Source organism: Balaenoptera ricei, chromosome 17, assembly GCF_028023285.1.
Source record: "Balaenoptera ricei isolate mBalRic1 chromosome 17, mBalRic1.hap2, whole genome shotgun sequence".
NCBI lineage: Eukaryota > Metazoa > Chordata > Mammalia > Artiodactyla > Balaenopteridae > Balaenoptera > Balaenoptera ricei.
Window position 1 is genome coordinate 20,642,130 of NC_082655.1, and position 21,054 is coordinate 20,663,183.

At 42.4% G+C, this 21,054-nt stretch overlaps 1 protein-coding gene and 2 pseudogenes across 4 annotated transcripts in view; 2 read left to right on the top strand and 1 right to left on the bottom strand.

Moving 5' to 3' along the window:
• The window catches only part of SAMD12 (sterile alpha motif domain containing 12), a 414,693-nt gene that overhangs the window by 293,935 nt on the left and 99,704 nt on the right, over positions 1 to 21,054 (top strand). The window contains exon 5 of one of the 4 annotated variants that reach the window (XM_059901803.1): positions 6,349 to 6,512. The exons of the other annotated variants lie outside the window; for them this stretch is intronic. Coding sequence (XP_059757786.1) covers positions 6,349 to 6,371 — 23 coding nt within the window. The 3' untranslated portion in view covers positions 6,372 to 6,512. Of the gene's footprint in view, positions 1 to 6,348; positions 6,513 to 21,054 lie in introns of those variants that run through there. 4 annotated transcript variants of the gene reach the window in all.
• LOC132352069 (zinc finger C2HC domain-containing protein 1A-like) lies at positions 6,387 to 9,547 on the top strand (annotated as a pseudogene).
• Positions 10,673 to 11,000, bottom strand: LOC132352027 (tumor suppressor candidate 2-like; annotated as a pseudogene).

Sequence of the window (21,054 nt, forward strand, 5' to 3'; positions counted from 1 at the left end):
CCTTAGTTTGGTATTAAATGAAGTAATAATATTCCCATATTACTACTAAGGAATCTTATCTTTTCTTGATTTGACTGAACCAAATTGGTAGGACACAACCACAGAAAGAAGTTAAAATTTGCAACCACAGAGAGTAGATTATATCACACAGATCTCAAAACTGTAATTGACCCTTTATCAAGAGCCACCAGTACAAAACCATTAATGGAGGTATTTAAGAGATTTCCTTCCTGTTACATGTCTGCTGTGGATTTAAGGGAGATATTTTCTGTCATAAACATCTACACCCCCAACTAGAAATTTATGTAGAACATAAATCACTTTATGCCCCTGTATTGACATATTAGTTCAAAACACTGCTGGCATGCAGGTGAGAGAGCAGCAGGGAGGAAAATTAGATGATCTGCTGGTAATCTGCTAATTTACAAGTTGAGAGAGGGTATTCTGGCTTGACACCACTTATATTTCTCCACGTGGCCAAGCACAAAACAGCAGCTGAGGTGGTGGTTATGGAATTCCTCCAAGATGGAAATGTGAGACCAGCCCTTCTCTCCTCCCTTCCTGCAGGTACTGACCTGCAGAGACTCTGTCGGCAACTGGAAAGTGCCTTATGTTTATCAAGAAATTAATGAAGAACTTATTCTCTTTTTGTTAATAGAAATCATGTTATATTGGAACTATTTGGGAAAGCAGACAGGATGTATAATAAGTGATTTCAAAGGGCAATAGGGCTCCTTCAGGCAGACGGCAGTGGCTGGGGGTAGAGGTGATGTAGAAAGATCAACTTACCTTTCTAAGGAACATCTCTAGCAACCTCATCTAGTGCATTTTTTGCTAAGTCTGAAATATTTACCACTGGTTTATATGATTTGATGGGAAGAACAAATGCTCAAATTCATCAAGATTTTCACTCCTGACACTAATTTAGTATTCTTGGTTTCGAATGTGGCTTATTTTTTTACTACTATATGAATGAATACACTACACACATATGTGTGTGCGAATGTGTGTGTATGTATACATATAAAGAAGGGAGGGAGGGAGGAAGGGAGGGAAAGAGGAAGAAAAGAGGGGATCCCATATTGGTGAATAATTCTGAATTTTTATTTGAAAGAGACTAAAGGTGAAGTGTCCTAAGTAGGTGGGTTTGTCTTTAATCTTGCTGAAATAAATATAAAAGTATAATTCCAGACATCTTCAAATGTCCCTATTCCAGCTCTCATGATCCCCATTAAGGTAAAATTGACAGGAACAGATAAAGGCTTGAAGTCTTCTATACATTTTTCTCTGCATCTACTACACTATTTTAATTCATACTTTCTATAGAATAAACTAAAATCTAAATGCCATTTTAAAAGTAGGATAGTGGGACTCTGTTGCCAATGGAAACATGAAGAAATGAAATATACCAGCTTTCTTTTTTTCAGCTTTTTATTTTGAAATTATTATCGATTCAGAGGAAGTGGCAGAAAAATGTACAGGGAGGTCCTGTGTACCCTTTACCCAGCACCCCACAATGCTAACACCTTGCATAACCGTAATACAATATCAAAACTAGGAAACGGACATTGGTATTATACAATCCATTAGTTTTACAAGCACACAAGTGTGTGTGGGGGTGTGTGTGTGTGTGTGTGTGAGAGAGAGAGAGATTTTATCACAGGTGTGGCTTTGTGCTACCACTACTGCAATCAAAATACAGAGCTGTTCCATCAGCACAGGGTCCCCTGTGCTACACTTTTATAGCCACATCTACCCCCACTGCCCACCCCTAACCCCTGGCAATCCCTAATTTGTCCTCCATCCCTATAATTTAGTTACCTCAAGAATGTTACTTACATGGAATCACAGAGTATATAACCTTTTATATTTATTTATTTATTTATTTATTTATTTATTTATTTATTTATTTATTTATTTTTGGCTGTGTTGGGTCTTCGTCTCTGTGCGCGGGCTTTCTCTAGTTGCGGCAAGCGGGGGCCACTCTTCATTGCGGTGCGTGGGCCTCTCACTGTCGCGGCCTCTCTTGTTGTGGAGCACAGGCTCCAGACGCGCAGGCTCAGTAGTTGTGGCTCACGGGCTTTGTTGCTCCGCGGCATGTGGGATCTTCACAGACCAGGGCTCGAACCCGTGTCCCCTGCATTGGCAGGCAGACTCTCAACCACTGCGCCACCAGGGAAGCCCTATAACCTTTTGAGATGGGCTTTTTTCTGGCTTGTTGCCATGTATGAAGAGTTTGTTCCCTTTTATCACTGACTCATACACCATGGATGGATGTCCCACAGTTCGTTTAACTTTATAGTCAATGAAGGATATGTGGCTTGTTTCCAGTCTTGGGCTATTGCAAATATCGATAAAGCTGCTATGAACATTAGTGTACAGACTTCTGCACGAATAAATGTTTTCATTTTTCTGGGACAAACATCCAATAGCTTTCTTTTTTAAAAGAACATTGGTTCTCAAAAACAGAAAAAAAAAATAACAAGAATTAAATGAGTTAATAATTAGAGAATATTTAACACATTGTTGGACTAGTAAAGTGCTTATTCATGGCAACATGCACTAAAATTTTTCTACTATGTAAACAGGCACTATTCTAGACACAGAGGGTACAAAGATAAAAAGATACAGACCCTGCCCTCAACAAACTCACTCATCCTAATTAGACAGAAAGAGAGGAAGGGTGCCACTTATCAGCCTTAGGCTGGAAGAGGCAAGAAGACGGAATAGTTACAGGAACTTAGAAGGGGACAGTCATGTGGCAAGAGCCACTGACAAGAGCTGTGGCCTTTGGTCAAAGGATGCAACCCTGGAAACCCGCAGTGAGGGAGGCTGGGGAATCAATACCCTGAACTCCCTCTCCTCCCTCCCCCTAGTCTTCTCCCAGCACTTCCCATTGGCAGGACCCACCCCAACTGGAAGCCAGAGGGCACAGGGCCCTGGGATGCCGTCCATGCAGGTCAGTGTCTAGGAGTACGGAGCATGATGGGGAAGGGTGCAGAGCAAAACTAGAGGAATCAGTAGACTAGATCCACCCCACACACGCACACCCAGCTTTGAATCCACTTTTTAACTTTAGGCAAGTTGCTTAATTTCTCTGCACCTCGGGTTGCTCACTGCAAAACAAGTGTCATAATGATAGTTATGCAGGTTATCGAGAGCATAAACTAGACGATGTCTCGAAAATGCCTGGCAGAGCTCCTGGAACGTGGTAGGCATCATTGAATGTGCTCCAGCCCCACCCCCAGCTGATGGCAGTTCTCTGCACTTGTGGCTGTTTTATAGTCTTCATGTATTTCCCAGGAGCATGGTCTCTCCTAGTGTGGTCCATAGACCATGTGCTTTAGAGACACCTGGGATCCTTTTCATCACACAGGTTCATGGCCCCCACCCCAGTCCCACTGAATCATGAGTAGAAGGATGGGAATCTTCCTTTCGGACAAGTTTCCCCAAGTGATTTTCATGCACAATAAGGTTTGGGAACCACCATCCTGGAAGTCCATATTTCTAATTGACGCCCACTTGGGTGAAGTAGAGGTGAGATTTATCTGTACTTGGCAGCCATTAGATATAGCTCCAGCCCATCAGCTCCGGGAAGAGGGCTGTGAGACCAGGACACTAATGGTCTGTCTTGCAGTGTTAGGCCATGCTGATTCTCCATTTTGCTGGCTTTATTAATACCCAAGGAACAATGTTCCCAGGTTTTTAATTAAAAATTCTCTAACATCCAGACTCTAATCATTTTCTAGGTTGGATATGGGCTTGGTAAGTAGCTGGCTCTGACCCCTACCTTTCAGAGAAAACTTAATAAGCAGAAGCTGTTAAAGGGAATAAAAAGCTTTGTGGTTGAGAACAGGTCAATTCTGAGTATAAACAGGAAGAGGCCAAAACTTAGAATAAGACCAGAGGATCTAGGACCTTGCTTTAGTTTGTTAAGGAAAAGTATAAGGGAATTAATCAGCAGTCCGGGACAGACACTGAGCTCATGGCTTGGGTCTTGAATTGGTTAGATCTCAGATGGGCTGCGATAGAGAGATTGGAAAGAGTAGGAGCTTAGACAAGAGGGAATTTTATTTGCTTCTCATGTAAAACTAGAGGCAGGCGGAGCAGGCCTGGGATGGCGGTTTTTCTCCACAAAGTTCTCAAGGACTCAGGGTTCTGTGGCTTTTGGTCCTGCTCTCCCCCAAATGTGGCCCACGTCCTCATGTTCCAGGATGGAATGCCAGTTGTCACATCCGTGTTCCAAACCACAGGAAAGGGGGAAGAAGGTACAAAGAGTGCGGAGCAGCTGACTTCTAAAGAAGGTTTAGAATCTGCCACACAACACATCTGATTACATCAGTTTGGCCAGAACTCATTCACATGGCCGCACCAAACTACAGGTCTAGCTTGGAAACGATATACTACTAAATGGATGATACATTGAGGACAGCTAAGAGTCACTGCCATTGGTTCTGCATCCTGAGAAACTTTGGACCTTCTTTTCCCAATGGAATGGTTATGATTCAGGTTCCATACAGGAACCCAGAAACCACTCCAGGTATATTTAGAAGAGAAAACTTAAGACAATTTGCAGCACAAGTGCAAAAATGAGACAACCCGGAGGTTAACAGCAGTGGGAAGCTTCTACCTTCCCTGGGGCTGGAGGGATAAACGAGGAGACAGAGTTTAGAAGTCAGGGTTGGTTGGCAGAACTTGGAACCCCAGTCGGCCATTCCAGTGGGAGCTAGAGCCATGAGATGCAGTCCCTGCCCTAGATGCCACCAGTAGCAAAGTGATCCAGGAAGAAATATGCTGGCCTTTCCCTTCTTCTGCCCCTCAGTCTCCTTCAAGTGCCTTATATTGGCTAGAACTGCCTGGAAGCCAGAGGGCAGGGACATCTGGGAAGTGTAGTTTCATGCAAACAGAGTAGGCAAAGAAGAGGAAAGTATGGATCTGAAAGCAAACAGGTGACTAGAGCAGCACCAAATCCAAGTTGTGGACCAGGATAAATTACTAATAATTGATACCTGGCTAGACATTTTTTCTGGATGAAAATTTTGCAAAACAAAAGTGTCCTTCTGTTGAAAGCAGGGACTTAAACAGATCTTACTTAGTACATCAGTGTTCACAACAGCGTTGTTCACAATTGCCAAAAAGTGGAAACAACCTAAATGTGCATCAACAGGTGAATGGATAAATAGAATGTGGTATATACATAAAGCTGAATATTATTTAGTCATAAAAAGGGATGAATTTCTGATACATGCTACAACCTGGATGAACCTTGAAAACATTATACCACGTGAAATAAGCCAGACACAAATGAACAAATACTGTATTATTCCACTTATATGAGGTACCTAGAATAGGCAAATTCATGGTGACAGAAAGTAGATGTTGCCTGGAGCTGGGAGTTGGAGGACAATGGAGAGTTATTGTTTAATGGGTACAAAGCTTCTATTTGGGATGATGAAAAAGTTCTGGAAATGGATAGTGCTCGTACAGTGCACAACACTGTAAATGTATTTAATGCCCTGAATTTTACATTGAAAAATAGTTAAAATAGTAAATTAAAAATTTAAGGTAAAGCATAAAAATAATGAGGATCCCTCTGCTTCCCAAGTGTATTTCCTGATCGCAGAACCCTTTATGTGGAAGGCATGAATGTTGGTAATCAAGCAATAGAAGCCAACTAATGGACAAAACAGGGGGATCCAAAGACCAGGAAGACTTCAAAACCAAAATCAAAACTCTGTTTCCAAGATGTGTTGTGAAGTTTCAATAATACTTTCTTGGGGGGAGAAATGTTATTTCCCCCTTTTCCTAACCTGAAATTGATATGGTCATGAAGAGTAAGCATAACCCAATGAAAAGGCCAAGGCAAAATCAGAGGTTTACAGAATTGGATGTCACCTCCCTCTCTCTCTCCCTCTCTCTCTCCCTCTCTCTCTCCCTCTCTCTCTCCCTCTCTCTCTCTCTCTCTCTCTCTCTGTCTGTCTGTCTGTCTGTGTGTATATGTGTATATATATATATATATATATATATATATATATATATATATATATATATATATATATACGTGTATATATATATATATATATAGAGAGAGAGAGAGAGAGAGAGAGAGCATCTGAAGACTTGGAAATAGGTAATCTCACAAAGGAGCAGGAAAAGAAGTGAGAACCCAGAAAGCCTACAAGGGATTCTTTGAAGAAGGGAAATGAATGTGGGACAAGTTCAGTTTCTGGGTTACCTGTTAACAAGGAGCGGGGTCAAGGGGTCAGGATATACTCGACTATGTCTAAAACAGCTCAGAAATGTCCTCAAGATCAAGCACTGAAGATGGTTGTTGACTTTTGCACCCAGGAAGGTTATTGGCTGCTCAGTAAAGGCTGTTGCTGTGAATGGAAGGAGACTCTACACTGAAATGGGATGAGCAGAACAGTCCTCTCTGCATTTCTCCATTTGCTGGCTCAACAGAAGCAGTAAATAAACCCTATTCCCAGAACTATGTTGACAACATTGATGATGGCGGCACACAAATTAGGAGGTAAACAAAAAGCCATGTTAATTTCAAGCTCCATTAGAAACACAGGCAGAAAAAAAAAAAAAAAAAATTAACATCTGCCAAATAGAAAAGGTCAAAATTGGAAGGGAAAGAAACTTTTTCAGATCCTAAGAAGGTACTGCCGACGTCAAAGACATGAGAGGATTCTGTTTCCTCGTTGACTTTGTGAATCATAGAATTCTTGTAAAAACTCTGTTGTCAATATCTCCTGGAATCAGATACGTGGGGTGATGAAGGATGAGCTGCATGTTCCTTCTCCTGGAAAAGGAAACCGTACAGTGTTTGGAGTAGAGCCACGAGATTACATTCCAGAGCTGTCTTCTATTTTGTCCCTTACATGTAATTTTTTTTTTTTTAAGAACCTCCAATAATATTTATGGCTTTGGCATAATGCATACGTAGTTTTCTTTTGAAGACTCCACAATATAAGTTGTCTCTGACATGGAATTGGCATAATAGCCTTGTGTAAAAGACCTCGGGCCCTTTAATCCCTTCGTAAAATGTGTTGCATGCCCCAGATCAAGTCCAGGAAATGCACACATGTCTTTCTCTTAGTTGCTTGTGTTGAGGGGGATGATACACAAATAAAAACAGATATTTCTCATAAGTTCTTTTTTATGTCATGGCAGTGCGCATTCTGGGTCTTTGATGATGGATGAGCCTTCATTTGTAAATTTAATGCCATATGTATTAACTTAGTTTCCTTCCAGGCATTTTGTATTAGCGAGCATCACATATGGCTTTATAATGCTCCAATACCAGATGCCTGGTGGTTCTTTGATTCAATATATGCAGGAAGAAAAGATGTAAAAGATGTATGGTTATGTATACCATAACTTTTTGGCTAGGTAATCGGTCAGAAGTTCCATCCTACCTGGTGGCAAGGGATTGACCTAGTTGACTTCTCAGGCTTCTTTCTCTAGATGTTATGATCCTGTGGCATATTTTCCCAGAGGTATTAAATCTGAAGAATCAATCACTAGATGCAATCAAATCCACCCTCCCTCCCCCAAAACCAAACAGGTATTTTTTTTTTAATTTGGACTTTAAATTTATTGATTGATTGATTGATTTTTGGCTGTGTTGGGTCTTCGTTTCTGTGCGAGGGCTTTCTCTAGTTGCGGCAAGCGGGGACCACTCTTCATTGCGGTGCGCGGGCCTCTCACTGTCGCGGCCTCTCTTGTTGCAGAGCACAGGCTCCGGACACGCAGGCTCAGTAGTTGTGGCTCACGGGCCTAGTTGCTCCGTGGCATGTGGGATCGTCCCAGACCAGGGCTCGAGCCCGTGTCCCCTGCATTGGCAGGCAGATTCTCAACCACTGCACCACCAGGGAAGCCCCAAACAGGTATTTTTAAGTATGCAGCCATATACACATATACGCATTTCAAGAACAACAGAGTTCTCTTTGAGAATGGAAATATAGTCATTGATAAATTACCTTACTGAACTGCAGGTATTAGTTACAGTGGAAAGTGAGAAATTGTAGGAAACTTTTAAAATCAGGACGTGGATTATGGCCTGAATTTAATTGTGTTGCTCAGGGCACTCTGCAGGCTGTCACTTGATTATGTTCAATTTACCTCTTTTTATATACCACCACTTACTCTCCAAATGTTTCATCTATGCTCGTTGTGTTTTCTCCAGCTCTCTCATAAGCTCTTTGAGATCAGAGCTAATGTTACACAGTAGAGACTCAATAAATACATTATAAATAAATAAAGGAGGCTGCGGCCGGAGCTGGGCGGCGGCGGTGGGAGCTGCCGGAGGAGTCTGGCGGAGCCCGAGGCGCTGGCGCTATGGAGCTCCTGGAATGGAAGTGTCCAAGTTGGAGAACTGTTACCTTGCAAGATTTGTGGAAGAACATTCTTTCCAGTGGCATCAAAAAAACATGGACCTAGGCTTCCCTGGTGGCGCAGTGGTTGAGAATCTGCCTGCTAATGCAGGGGACACGGGTTCGAGCCCTGGTCTGGGAAGATCCCACATGCCACGGAGTGGCTGGGCCCGTGAGCCACAACTACTGAGTCTGCGCGTCTGGAGCCTGTGCCCCGCAACGGGAGGGGCCGCGATAGTGAAAGGCCCGCGCACCGCGATGAAGAGTGGCCCCCGCTTGCCGCAACTGGAGAAAGCCCTCGCACGAACCGAAGACCCAACACAGCCAAAAATAAATAAATAAATAAATAAAGTAGCTATAGAACGCAGCTTTCTTTAAAAAAAAAAAAAAAATGGACCTATTTACCAGAAAACTGCCACTGAAAAACGGAAGACTTTTGATTCAAGCAGACAAAGAGCTGAAGGAACGGATATTCCAACAGTAAAGCCTCTTAAACCTAGGCCTGAACCATCAAAGGAGCCATCTAATTGGAGAAGGAAGCATGAAGAGTTCATTGCCACCGTAAGAGCAGCTAAAGGCCTCGGTCAGGCCCTTAACGAGGGTGGCACAGTTCCTCCCCCTCCCCCACCTTCTTATGATCCTGAGTATATTCAGGAGAGTTAATGAAAATGCAGCCGATAGACATATAAATTTCTGTAAAGAACAGGCAGCGCATATTAGTAATAAAGGCAAATTTTCTACTGATACCAAAGGAAAATCGACTTCTCGGACACAGTATAAGCCACCTGCACTTAAAAAGTCCAGTTCTCCTGGAACCACCTCATCAGGATCTTCACGATTACCACAGCCAAGTGGCGCTAGCAAAACTGTTATAGGTGTTCCTTCAGGTAAAGTGTCTGAAGTTGGCAGCTCTTTGGGAAACAAACTTCAGACCTTGTCTTCCTCCCATAAAGGGATAGCAGCCCCTCACGTAGGTAAGATGGACAAGTTAGGCCCTCCACTCCGAACTGGAAGACATGTGCAGAGGTCGCATGGCAGTGACGCAAAATCAGACAGTGCCATCAAAAGGCATGAGTTATTACCCATTTAGAAATCCGGCCTCAAGTGTGCTCGCAAGCAAAAGAAAAACATATACTGAGAGCTACATGGCCAGGGTCTACAGATAATTTTATTGAACAAATAACACAACAGCCTTCCTCGATTGAGGGCTACCCTTCCCCAAGCCATTTCTCACACGCTTAAAGCACAGAGTTTGCACAGTAAGGAATTCTTTTTAAAAGTCATTTCTATGTAGAAATCACGCTCTGCCCCAACATCATGGACTAGACTGTTGACAAGCGTTCACATTTTAAGTATTCCTTTATGATTGTTCTCTCCTTTCCGTCCCTACCCAGGGGCTCCAGTCCTTTTCTCTTACGGATCCTGAAGGGATGGGTATGCTGTAGGGCAGGGGGTGGTGGGGTCCTCAGAGCTACTGGCAGCAGCCCTAGGGTGCTGTCCCTTACCACAGGGTGGCAGACGCATAAGGGCAAGGGGGATTGGACACGGTAGGTGGGATGCGGCAACGCCCCGTAGGCACAGGCATCCAGAGCCCTTCCTGATCCCCGTCGTGTCCCCTCTCAACTTGGGGTGGGGTCAACAGCTAGCTGCAGTTGGGGGGGGATGAGCCCAGCCCCGGGTAGAGGGAGAAACCTCCCACACCTATTAACAGCCAGCAAACTGTCCATCCATCTTGGGCGGGGGGTGGTGGACAGACAGGCAGGTAGGCAGGAAGAATCAGGCTTGTTCTGCCCCCAGCTTCGGTCCAACACAGGAGGAATTGAGGTAGCAAACAGGTGAAATGCTCCAACGAGAGGGAAAGGAAGTTCCCCCTGTGTACAGCTCCCACACCCTGGGGCTGGAGGAAGGCAGACCTTGCTTGTAAAGTGCTGTAGCCTCCAGCAGCGCTGGGCCCTGGGCAAGCTTGCAGGAATGCAGGCCAGGCAAGGGCACAGGAGCCAGGCATTCCCGACCAGCACATGCCCTGCCATGCTCCTCGGAGGGATTGCTGGGAAAGGGGGACTGGGAACTCCGCCGTCAGCCCTTGCCGGCCACCGGCCAACTCCTGTCCACGTACAAACCGACACCCAACCAGCTCTGTAGGGCGGCCCTGCTCACCGTTGAAGGTTCCGGGCCAGGGGAGTTTATTCAGGGTTGTGGGCCCAGCCTAGGTTCCTCGATGGAAGCCACACCTGGAGCCTGGGGGGTTCTTGCTGGGGCCAGGGGGTGTTTATACCTGCCACCCCCCAGGCTCACACCTCATAGAGGATCGCAGGGAAATCCACGTGGATGCAAGGGGGGATCCAGCTTCGGATGCCCTGAGGAATCAGATTCTCATGTGCCCGCCTCCGCTTGGCCCGCTTCTGCCCGTTCTTGGTGACGACTGTGTCCTCAAAGAACTCATGAGCCAGATCGCCATCCTCGGCATAGAACATGGAGCCGCGGCGGCGCGTGACTCCGAAGGGCGGCGGGGTGGGGGGGGGGCAAAGCTTGCTCAGCAACAGCCGCCTCCGGGCCGCCGCCCCCCACCGCCGAGGCGAAGGGCCGCAGGCCGCGAGCTTTGGGGCCGCCGGCGCCCATGTCCGGGCCGCCGGCACATGGCGGCCCCGCGTCCGCTTCGGTCTCAAAGGGCGGTCGGCGCCGCCTTCCACGGGCTCCGCTGTCTCCCACAACGTTTTTTTTTTTTTTTAATGAAGAATAGGAAAAGGAAAGACGAGAATTAAAAGATACAGTGGAAAAAGGAATGGGGTTAGTCCACAAAATGTGTGGCATGAGACCCTGTAGATGGACTAGCCCCGGGCCACAAAGTGGAGTTTGAACTTTGTTGCAGGAGCCAAAGTACAGGAGAGGATAGGAGTAGTTACGTGATTCATGATGTCTAAAACAGAAAAATAAATCACTTTCTCTGTGAAAGTGCAACTAGTTCTGAGGCCTCAAAAGTTCTCCTTTGATTTCTCATAAGGAGACACTGGATAACTTAACTGTTAGCTTCTTAATTAACATCCCTACTGAATCCATACTAAATATGGCAATGGATTTCATAGGGTGTTTTTTTTTTAAGATGCCCTCAACGCAGGCCTATAACATGACATCCTGTGATCCACCAAAACCAGTTGTGATGGGGGTGTGTTATGTGTAGCTATATATATTGTCTGCTTTTGTTGTAAGTGTGTAACATGTACATATTCATTATTCACATTTAATCCAGGGATAGATTTTCAAGTATCTAAGATGCTAGCCCTCCATCCTGGTTGCCCATTAGAAAGAAGCATCTGTGGAGCTTTCTAAAAATGGACACATCAGGGTCCCTCCCTGAGATTTTGATTTCTTTAGTTTGGAGAGTGGGATCTGAGCATCTGCCATTTGGAGAGTTTTAAGAGTGATGTCTACGCATAACATGAGGATCATAGAGGAACTGGTGAATTGCTGTCTTTTCAGCTAGATTCTTTAATAAATAATGTATGTCTCAAAAAAATAAATAAACATTAAAAATAAATAAATAAAGGAGCAAAGGACTAGATGAACGTGGCTACAGATTCAAGATGCCGCCATTTACATTACAAGATGTGACCTGAGAAATTTAACAACTGAGGATGGTCCCAGTTCTTCCTTGGAGGTCATTTTCCCCTCCTCTGGCTCCCATGAATAATATAGATGTTTAATTTTTCCCCCTTTGGTCCTTTGCCCTTTGAATCCACCCCAGCAAAAACACTCAACTCTATGGCACTAGAAAATGTTGTGAAGAGCTTTACCATCTTCCAACATTTGTGTATTTATATACTTATTTTATTCTTGGTCTTCGTTTGAGCTTTTAAAAATTTTCTCAGTTTCCACTCATTTTCTACATGTGTTGTCTTTGCCTTCTTTCTGACAGCTAAGGTACCTTTTTTTTTTTTTCCATAAATTTTATTTATTTATTTTTGGCTGCGTTACGTCTTCGTTGCTGCCCGCGGGCTTTCTCTAGTTGCGGTGAGTGGGGGCTACTCTTTGTTGTGGTGCGTGTGCTTCTCATTGCGGTGGCTTCTCTTGTTGCAGAGCAGGGCTCTAGGCACGTGGGCTTCAGTAGTTGTGGCACGACGGCTCAGTAGTTTTGGCTCATGGGCTCTAGAGTGCAGGCTCAGTAGTTGTGGCGCACGGACTTAGTTACTCTGCGGCATGTGGGATCTTCCCAGACCAGGGATCGAACCCGTGTCCCCTGCATTGGCAGGCAGATTCTTAACCACTGCGCCACCAGGGAAGTCCCTAAGGTACCTATTTTAAATGAGATGCTCCTAAAATACAGGTCAAGGACTCCCTACCTGTAGAAAAATTCTCCAAGGATAACATAAGGAACTAGTGGCAATGGCTATGTCTAGGCAGCGTAGAAACGTGGAGCAGAGTGTTTCCTTTTCATTCAGTAACCATCTGTTTGAATCATTTTTGTCCATGAGCGTGCATTGCTTTTATAATTTATAAACTGGTTAAAAGATAAAATATCTATACTCATCATGGCAATTCTAGCAGGTCTTAAAAGTTTTAATGAAATATGAATGCAGTTAGTTTATGCATATGTTTATTCTAAACAAATGAACAATCTCATTGTTCTAAGATACCACACTTAATGAATCCAGTATTCCACCTTTTGAAGCATCTTATAGGTATCTGAGATTAAATACTGGTCAGTGATTCATACTGGGGTACGTTTATGGGTGGAAGATGACTGAGCTGCTTTTGTATCTGTAGCTTTCCGCTTTGAATGACACACCCCCCGGTGAGTATTTTAATAACACAGGAAGTGTTTCCGTCAGTGGGTCAAGAGAACCACTTCCATCACAGCTTTCCGTATTTTTATTCATTTTCTTCACTTGTGGCAGTGTTCACACTTGGAACCCGTTTCACATGCTAAGGGTCCTCCACCTTGATTACAGCTTTTTGCTAATTCTTCACATCCCATTTCACTCTTTGCATTTCCAAACTTTCTCTTTCTCTTCAAGGTTTTCATGTCATTTTGGTCCCAGGGTTTCATTCCCATGTCAGTCTATCTGATCCTGCCTCTAATTTGTCATTAGCATTTCTACTCTGGCTTGTTTGTTTTGAGTTTCTGCAAATGGTTCAACCATTGTAAGGCATGTTTTAACCTTCAAGTAAATAAATGTCTGCCTAGAAGTGCATAAAGTTATTTGACTCCATAAAAGAATGCTCACAAACACGTGCTGTTCTTCATAAACATTCTATGTTACTGTATTAAGTTGATAATTGGTAAGATATGTTTAAATTTGCACATTGTAGAAACTGTAAGTTTAATTCCCAGCAGAGTAAGTGTATAAATGCTCAGAGTCATATACGATTCTATGAAGATGCACTGTTTATCTGTAATCTGTAACATTTAAAAATTAGCCAAAAAGGCTGAAAGAGTGTTCTTCCTATGTTTTCCTCTAAGAGTTTTATAGTGTCCCGTCTTACATTTAGGTCTTTAATCCATTTTGAGTTTATTTTTGTGTATGGTGTTAGGGAGTGTTCTAATTTCATTCTTTTACATGTAGCTGCCCAGTTTTCCTAACGCGTGTATGTGGAATCTAGAAAAACGGTACAGGTGAGCCTATATGCAGGGCAGGAATAGAGACGCAGACGTAGAGAATGGACGTGTGGAGACGGGGTGGCGGGGGAGGTGGGATGAATTGGGAGATTGGGATTGACATATATACACGACCGTGTGTAAAACAGGTAGCTAGTGGGCACCTGCTGTGTAGTACAGGGAGCTCAGCTCAGTGCTCTGTGGTGACCTAGATGGGTGGGATGGGGGGTGTGGGAGGTCCAAGAGGGAGGGGATATATGTATACATTATAGCTGATTCACTTCGTTATACAGCAGAAAGTAACACAGCATTGTAGAGCAACTATACCCCAATTTAAAAAAAATAAATGCATAGTAGGTAGTCAAAAAAAAGGCGTGAAAGAGACTGGCTACATGATCCCCTCCCCCAGTGATTCTCCAACTTCAGTGTGCATGAGAACCACGTGAAGAGCTGGTTGAAACACTGATTGCTGAACTACTGATTCAGTCCGTCTTCAGTGGAGCCTGTGAATTTTCCTTTCTAACAAAATCCCAGTTGATTCTGATTCTGTTGATCTGGGACCAGATGTTGAGAACCATCGCTATCCCAGTTCTCCTCCTGAGCACACAGAAACACTGCATTTCCCAGCTGTGCTCATACTTATGTTAGGACCAAATGACTAGGTCCGGCCCAGTGGCATGTGTATGCCACCTCCACATCGGACCACACAGCTCCCTGCGTCGTTCTCCACTCTCTCTCGCCCCTTCCCTGGGCAACAGTGGAGACTATGTATTCAAGATGGTGGCCTGCCGAGATGGAGGGTCCCTAGATCTGTGAGTTTGTGATGGAGGAAAGCTGCCTTACTCACGTAAAGCTGTCACATGAAAGAAGAATAATCCTTTGTTATTTATATCAAGTCATTGAGTTTCAGGGCAGCGTTGCCTAACTCACCCTAATACACATGGCTTTCACGTGGTCATGAGATGAACCAGTTGCCCAGCTCTGAGGCAACTTTTACTATGCAAATTTGAGAGATTGAATCAATCTACCATCTACACTTCCCCATCCAAAAAAAAAAAAAATCTATTTAAATTGACTTATATGTACTTAGCTTAGAGCCACATGTCTGTAGGCTACAAAGAGATTGTTGCTAATCTTTCAGAACATCTCCTAAAGCCACTTTGGTGCATTTTGGGGTGATGATCTTTCATCTGAACTTTTCCAACTGCCGGCTCCTTGGACTCAATATTCTTACACTCTCAAAATGGTTCTAGGCACACAGCCTTTACTTCACGTTGAATGAGACCAAGGCCCTTTTCCTCTCATTCAAAGCACATTACTGGACAGCTCTTCCTTGTCTGCCTCTGTTCCTCCTCTACCTGTTCTGCCAGTGAAGTCATCCCATAATTTCTTTTTTTTTTTTTTTCATGAAAACTTCCTTTTAATTAAAGAATAGTTGGTTTACAATGTTGTGTTAGTTTCAGGTGTACAGCAAAGTGATTCAGTTATATAGATATAGATATATAGAAACACACACACGTATGCACGTCTATTCTTTTTGAGATTCTTTTCCTTTATAGGTTATTACAAAATATTGAGTATAGTTCCCTATGCTATACAGTAGGTCCTTGTTGGTTATTTTATATATAGTAGTGTGTATATGTTAATCCCAAACTTCTAATTTTTCCCTCCCCCGCTTTCCCCTTTGGTAACCATAAGTTTGTTTTCTATGTCTGTGGCTCTATTTCTGTTTTCTGTATAAGTTCATTTGTGTCATTTTTTAAAATTAGGTTCCACATATAAGCAATATCATATGATATTTGTCTTTTTCTCTCTGGCTTACTGACTTGACTGGGGCATAATTTCCCCTTAGGCATCTTCACAGTTAAGGTTGATGGGCCCTGAGTGACCCACATCTTTCATCGTGGTTATAAGCCTGGAGACCCTCCCAGGTGATCCCTGTTCCTTTACCCCATTGCTGGTGATACTTTGCTGAATCTGACCCACCCCTTTCTGTGGACTCTGCCTGGATGTGCATGACCCCTTCCTGTCCCACCAACCTTGAAGAATTTGACCACTTGCCTACTTGGGTATCTGCCAGGCTCTGGTACCCCATTTATTTGTCAGTTCTCCTGTCCAGACCTCCACACATAGTGCACTCCATGACTAAAGTAGACTCTAGTCAAACTCTCTTCCTTTTTCATGCAAATGTTATATCATTGCCCCTATTAATGTCTCCTTCACACAGAAGTGAACCAAAAGCAAAGATTTTTCCCAGTTATACCTTATGAAAACTGCACTTCCCTCAACCCTTTCCTGGCATACTACCCCACGCTACCTTACGTGAAATCAAAGCCTCAAGATTACAGAATATAAAAGATTCACCTTTTAAAATGATGTTCATTGTTCTGTTGATAAGTAATCATACATTTATTGAAGAGAATTTGGAAATTCAGAAGAGTACCAGCCTCTATCTAAAGATAATTTCTTTTATGTTTATCTTATTGCCATGTCATTTAAATATACCCAGCTACTTAATATTCTGTTGCACATTTAGGCCATCATTTATTCAAACAATCCAAGCAAATGTTGCTTCTGATTTTCTTATTATTATAAATAATGACAGGCTGCACATACCTGGTAATATTTCTAGATCTACCAAAAATCTATTTCTAGATTCTTTGCAAAGGAATCCCTTGGTATAAGTATATGAACAGTTGATGTAAATACTACAAGAAAGAGCTAAAATATTAAAAGTGGTGTGTCTGACGGGAAGTTCACTAGGATGGGCAGCGATGGGCAGAATGCTTTTTTCAGTTATAAGCACTGCATTTGACTTTTTCTGTTTGTGTATTATTACAATTAAAAATAAACATATTATAAAAATTATTTTATTTTTTCCCAAGTGAAGTTATGCTCTCAAAAAGGTGTATGAACACTTTAAAGAATTCATATTACATACACATATGAACAAATTGCCCTTCTGAAAATTTATAAAAATTTACCCTCCCATCAAGAATGTAAAACATTTACCTTCCTGAAAAAGCCTCTACAAACTAGGTATTTCTTTTTCCTTTTAAATATTTTCTAATTAGCTTTAAAATGACAAGCAACTTTTATTTGCATTTATCTTACTGATAAGGTTGAATTGCTTTCCTATCTGATTTACGGTCCATTTATATTTCTTCTTTTGGTTGCCCCTGTGACATCTGTCCCTTTAGAAGGTGGTTTCCTTATACCAGTGACATGGCCATGGCTTAAACATTTGGGTAATTCTTCTTTTGGAATGACCATCAGAGTCCGAGTTACTTTTTCTTGGATATTCTTAGGACCAGTTAGTTATATCATCAAGTTATGGACAACTTGCAGAGCAACTGCATGGTGATAACCTCAGTTTTCTTTTGTGGTTTTAAACCATCCATGACAGGAACCGTCAAATGGGCATTCCAGTTACCTGTGGAGCCACGAGAACATGAACAGAATAAATACGTGGCTCTTGAAAGTCACCACAGTCGTTTGACTATATCTATTATGGAAGGCCTCTCACTACATCCACCTCATCATTTTATAGACTTCATATTTAATATATTTATATTAATTAAAAGTTGTCCATTAGTCTGCACGTCAATCTGTCACGCAACGTTATACACATAGTCTTATACGTAGCAGACACTTAGAAACTGGATCAAGACTGTAGACCAAGCATATTTTTGACTAAATGTCATTCATCCTAAGGATTTTTGTCTGTTTTATTCATCGTTGTATTCCAGGCAGCTAGAAGAGTTCCTAGCACAGACTAGGTGGTCAACAAATATTTATTGACTAAATGAATACATAATGAAAATATAAATGAATGAATGAACAAACCAACACTTCACAATTGGGCATCAAGACACAAGCTTTGTTTACCTTCTTTTGTAATACAACACAAGATGGCAAATGCTTTTGAATAATACAGGTGACAAATACATGATAGAGGCTGAATGGCATTAGAAAAAGGGCAAGCTTCACTTCTAACTTTGGCTCTGTGCCCTCAGGGAATTTACAGTCTAGTGAGAGAGAGAGACATTAATCAAACGTTCCTACAAATAAATAGGGAATTAACAGATTTTAAGTGCCAGGCATATAACAGGCTTACCTAGCCTGGGTGTTCAAGGATGGCTTCCTTCTCTGAGGAAGGGGTATTTCAACCTCACATGGCAAAGGAAGCATTCTGAACACAAATTCAAAGACGAAAATGCATTGGAGAAACAGAGAAAAAACAAGTGCCAGGAAGCTCAGAGAGGGGTAGAGAGTGTTGAGAGATGAAGCTGGAGATAAGGTCTTTGTAGCTCTTTGCTCTGTGATGAGGGAGAGACACACTGACCCTTACCAGCAATAAGGTCTTGGTGACACCTACCTGGTAGGTTTATTGTGAGGATAAAACGTATATGTGTAACTGCTTAATGTCTGGCCCATAGCAATTCCCAGTTATGGTCATTTTTTCCCTCTTTCTTTCCTTTTGTTATCTATATCTTGAGTTCATTAAGAGCCAGAACTTGGTCTTCTATTTCAGTGGGTCCCCCTTAGTGCCTATCCTGGTGTGAACTGCTTGGTAAATGTTCAATAAATGACAGCTGGGGTTACCATTAGTAAGTAGTCCGTTGTATGCTAGGATTTTGTATTTATTTTCTTACTTAGGTTTTTATTTAATAAAAATTGATGTGGATTTATAATACTAAATTGAGTTTCTAACATCTGATACTTTCATATGCGGAATTATGCATCTTTGTTATCCATTTGGGATTTGGGATTTTGGTATTTGGGATTTGATTGTGTGGTTTGGACATGGTTTTATTTTCCAGCAAGTGGAGTGTTGGTTATTTCAGAGCTTCAAAGCATCTCTAAGATTTAGAATGATGAAAAAATGTAATCTATATATATTGAATTGCAACATATATTTGCATCACAGCATTTTTCTGATAGCTATCAGAAAAGCATATAAATACAGAGATTAAATGAATGCATAGAAGTAAAAATATCCTTTCACCAATAATTTGCTGCTCCAACAACAAAGCAATAATTTAGAACTCTAACCTTGTAATTCGGCTGATTAGAGGAATCCAATTCTCTCTTTATTTCACGTTATGTTGTATCTAATTGATGGAGAAGTCTAAGTGAATCAATATGCCAAAAACTGGCCTAGACAAACTCCATTTCTTTTGTGTCTAGATGACGTGTATGCCCAGTTTGCCCAATTTTCAAGTTAAAAAAAAAGTCTGTTTTATTTTTTCCAACTGCCAAAACTGCAAACTAAAACTGGGTTCTCCCTCTTTCTCTCTCACATAATTACATAATAAAGTTCCCACATTCCAAACTTAGCTGACAATTCTGTTGACAATACACAAGATAGAGTAGAATGCATCCCAGCCTTCCTTAACTAGATGAGTCTAAACAATTGTAAAAAACAAACTTTAATCAGATTTAATGTACTCAGATCCAACCAGATGCTCACAGCAGATCAGAGGAGAAAGAACACACGAAGCATCACCTTTTATGGCATGATCCTACATGATTCTTTCCTTTTTTTCTGATTATTGATGGTAGATACAAGATAATATTTATACTCCACATATTACCCACAAGTGCTTTTTTTTTTTTTTGGGGTCTTTTTCATCCTTCATTTTTTATTAAGAAGTTAAGTTCCTGTTTATCTTACCCCTCAGTTCTTCTTACAGATACAGTTTTGTGTACTGGCCTATTCATAAATTATTAATGTCACATTGGAAAAAACCTTTCAGAAACAGGCCCTCCTGACACGTTAACTACTGGTAATTTCAGCCAAGCATCAGGGTGCCTGAAGCACACCCAGCTCTACCAGCAAAGAAAGCCTCTGAATCTCTTCTTCCGCTAGTGAAACAATTAATTTTACGTTCCATTTGCCAGCTACGGTACCCACCTAAGTTGATCATGTCTGTTAAACCCATGTCAGTCTTTTCAGCCTGCTCAGCTCAGGGGAGAGTCAAAATGTATAGCCAGGCTCCCGCGCTTTGGGGTAGAAATGAAAAGATTTGCATTCCTCGAACAAGAAAATGGCATTGCTGGCTGTCAGTCTGGAAGGAAGAGCTTTTCTCTCCAACGTTGCACAGCAGGTTCTGCTCAAGTCCCTGAATGTCAGCTCATGCCTCACTGCTGAGCAAGCATCTTCCCCACCTAACCTGGCAGGCAGATGTGTCTGCCGTGAAAGCAGGCTGCCCTCAGATTGAGCAGGCAGGATGCCCCAAATTGGGGGCCAGTTCTGTTCAACTGAGTAGGTTGCGCTGCAGCTTTCTGTAGTGGGAGTTTACGATCAGATTTGAGATGTGCCTTCAATGCCAAGGAAATCGAGCGGGAGAACAGTCTGACAGAGCTGGCTTGTGTCTGAAGACGTAGCGAGGGACACATCATTTCTCCCACTGGCACCCGACACCCCTTCCCTTCTCCCTGCCACATCCCATCCAGCATGGAGACTCGAGTGGGCCGATACAGTGGTTATGAAGGGAGTCGGGATTGCTTGGAGGAGAGGGCTTGGAGCCCCAGGGCCCCAGAAAATATCACAGTTGGGACCTATAATCTGACTGCGCATGGGGGTGTTTTGCATTTCACATCTTCGTCTGGCTTCTAGCAGCACACATCTGGCTCTAATTTTCACTAAAGTGTTAAAAAAAAAAAAAAAAGAAAAGGAAAGGAAAAAGAGCAAACTGGCTGTGGTAAGCCTGAAGAAGTTATAATTTCCTAAGAGGATAAATCTGCCGAGGAGAACATGTATTTCCAAACCAAATATAAATTGACTTCTGTATTTTCTGTTTTCAGTTGTATACGTTGTCTTTTCATTCACAAATATTGATTAAATGCCTAGTCTGTGCCACCACTAAGGTGAGCAAAACAGACTTTTTTTCCTGGCCCACAAGAAGCTAACCATCAAAGTAACATTCTCTTCAGTTATCATGAATCAATCAGAGTTGGATGTATACAAACCCTTAACATTTCAGACTATTTTACCATGTCTAAATACCTTATGGCTAAATTTCAGCATCTCGTGTGTAAAATGAGGGGAATTGGTCTGCAAAATCCTTAAGGTAC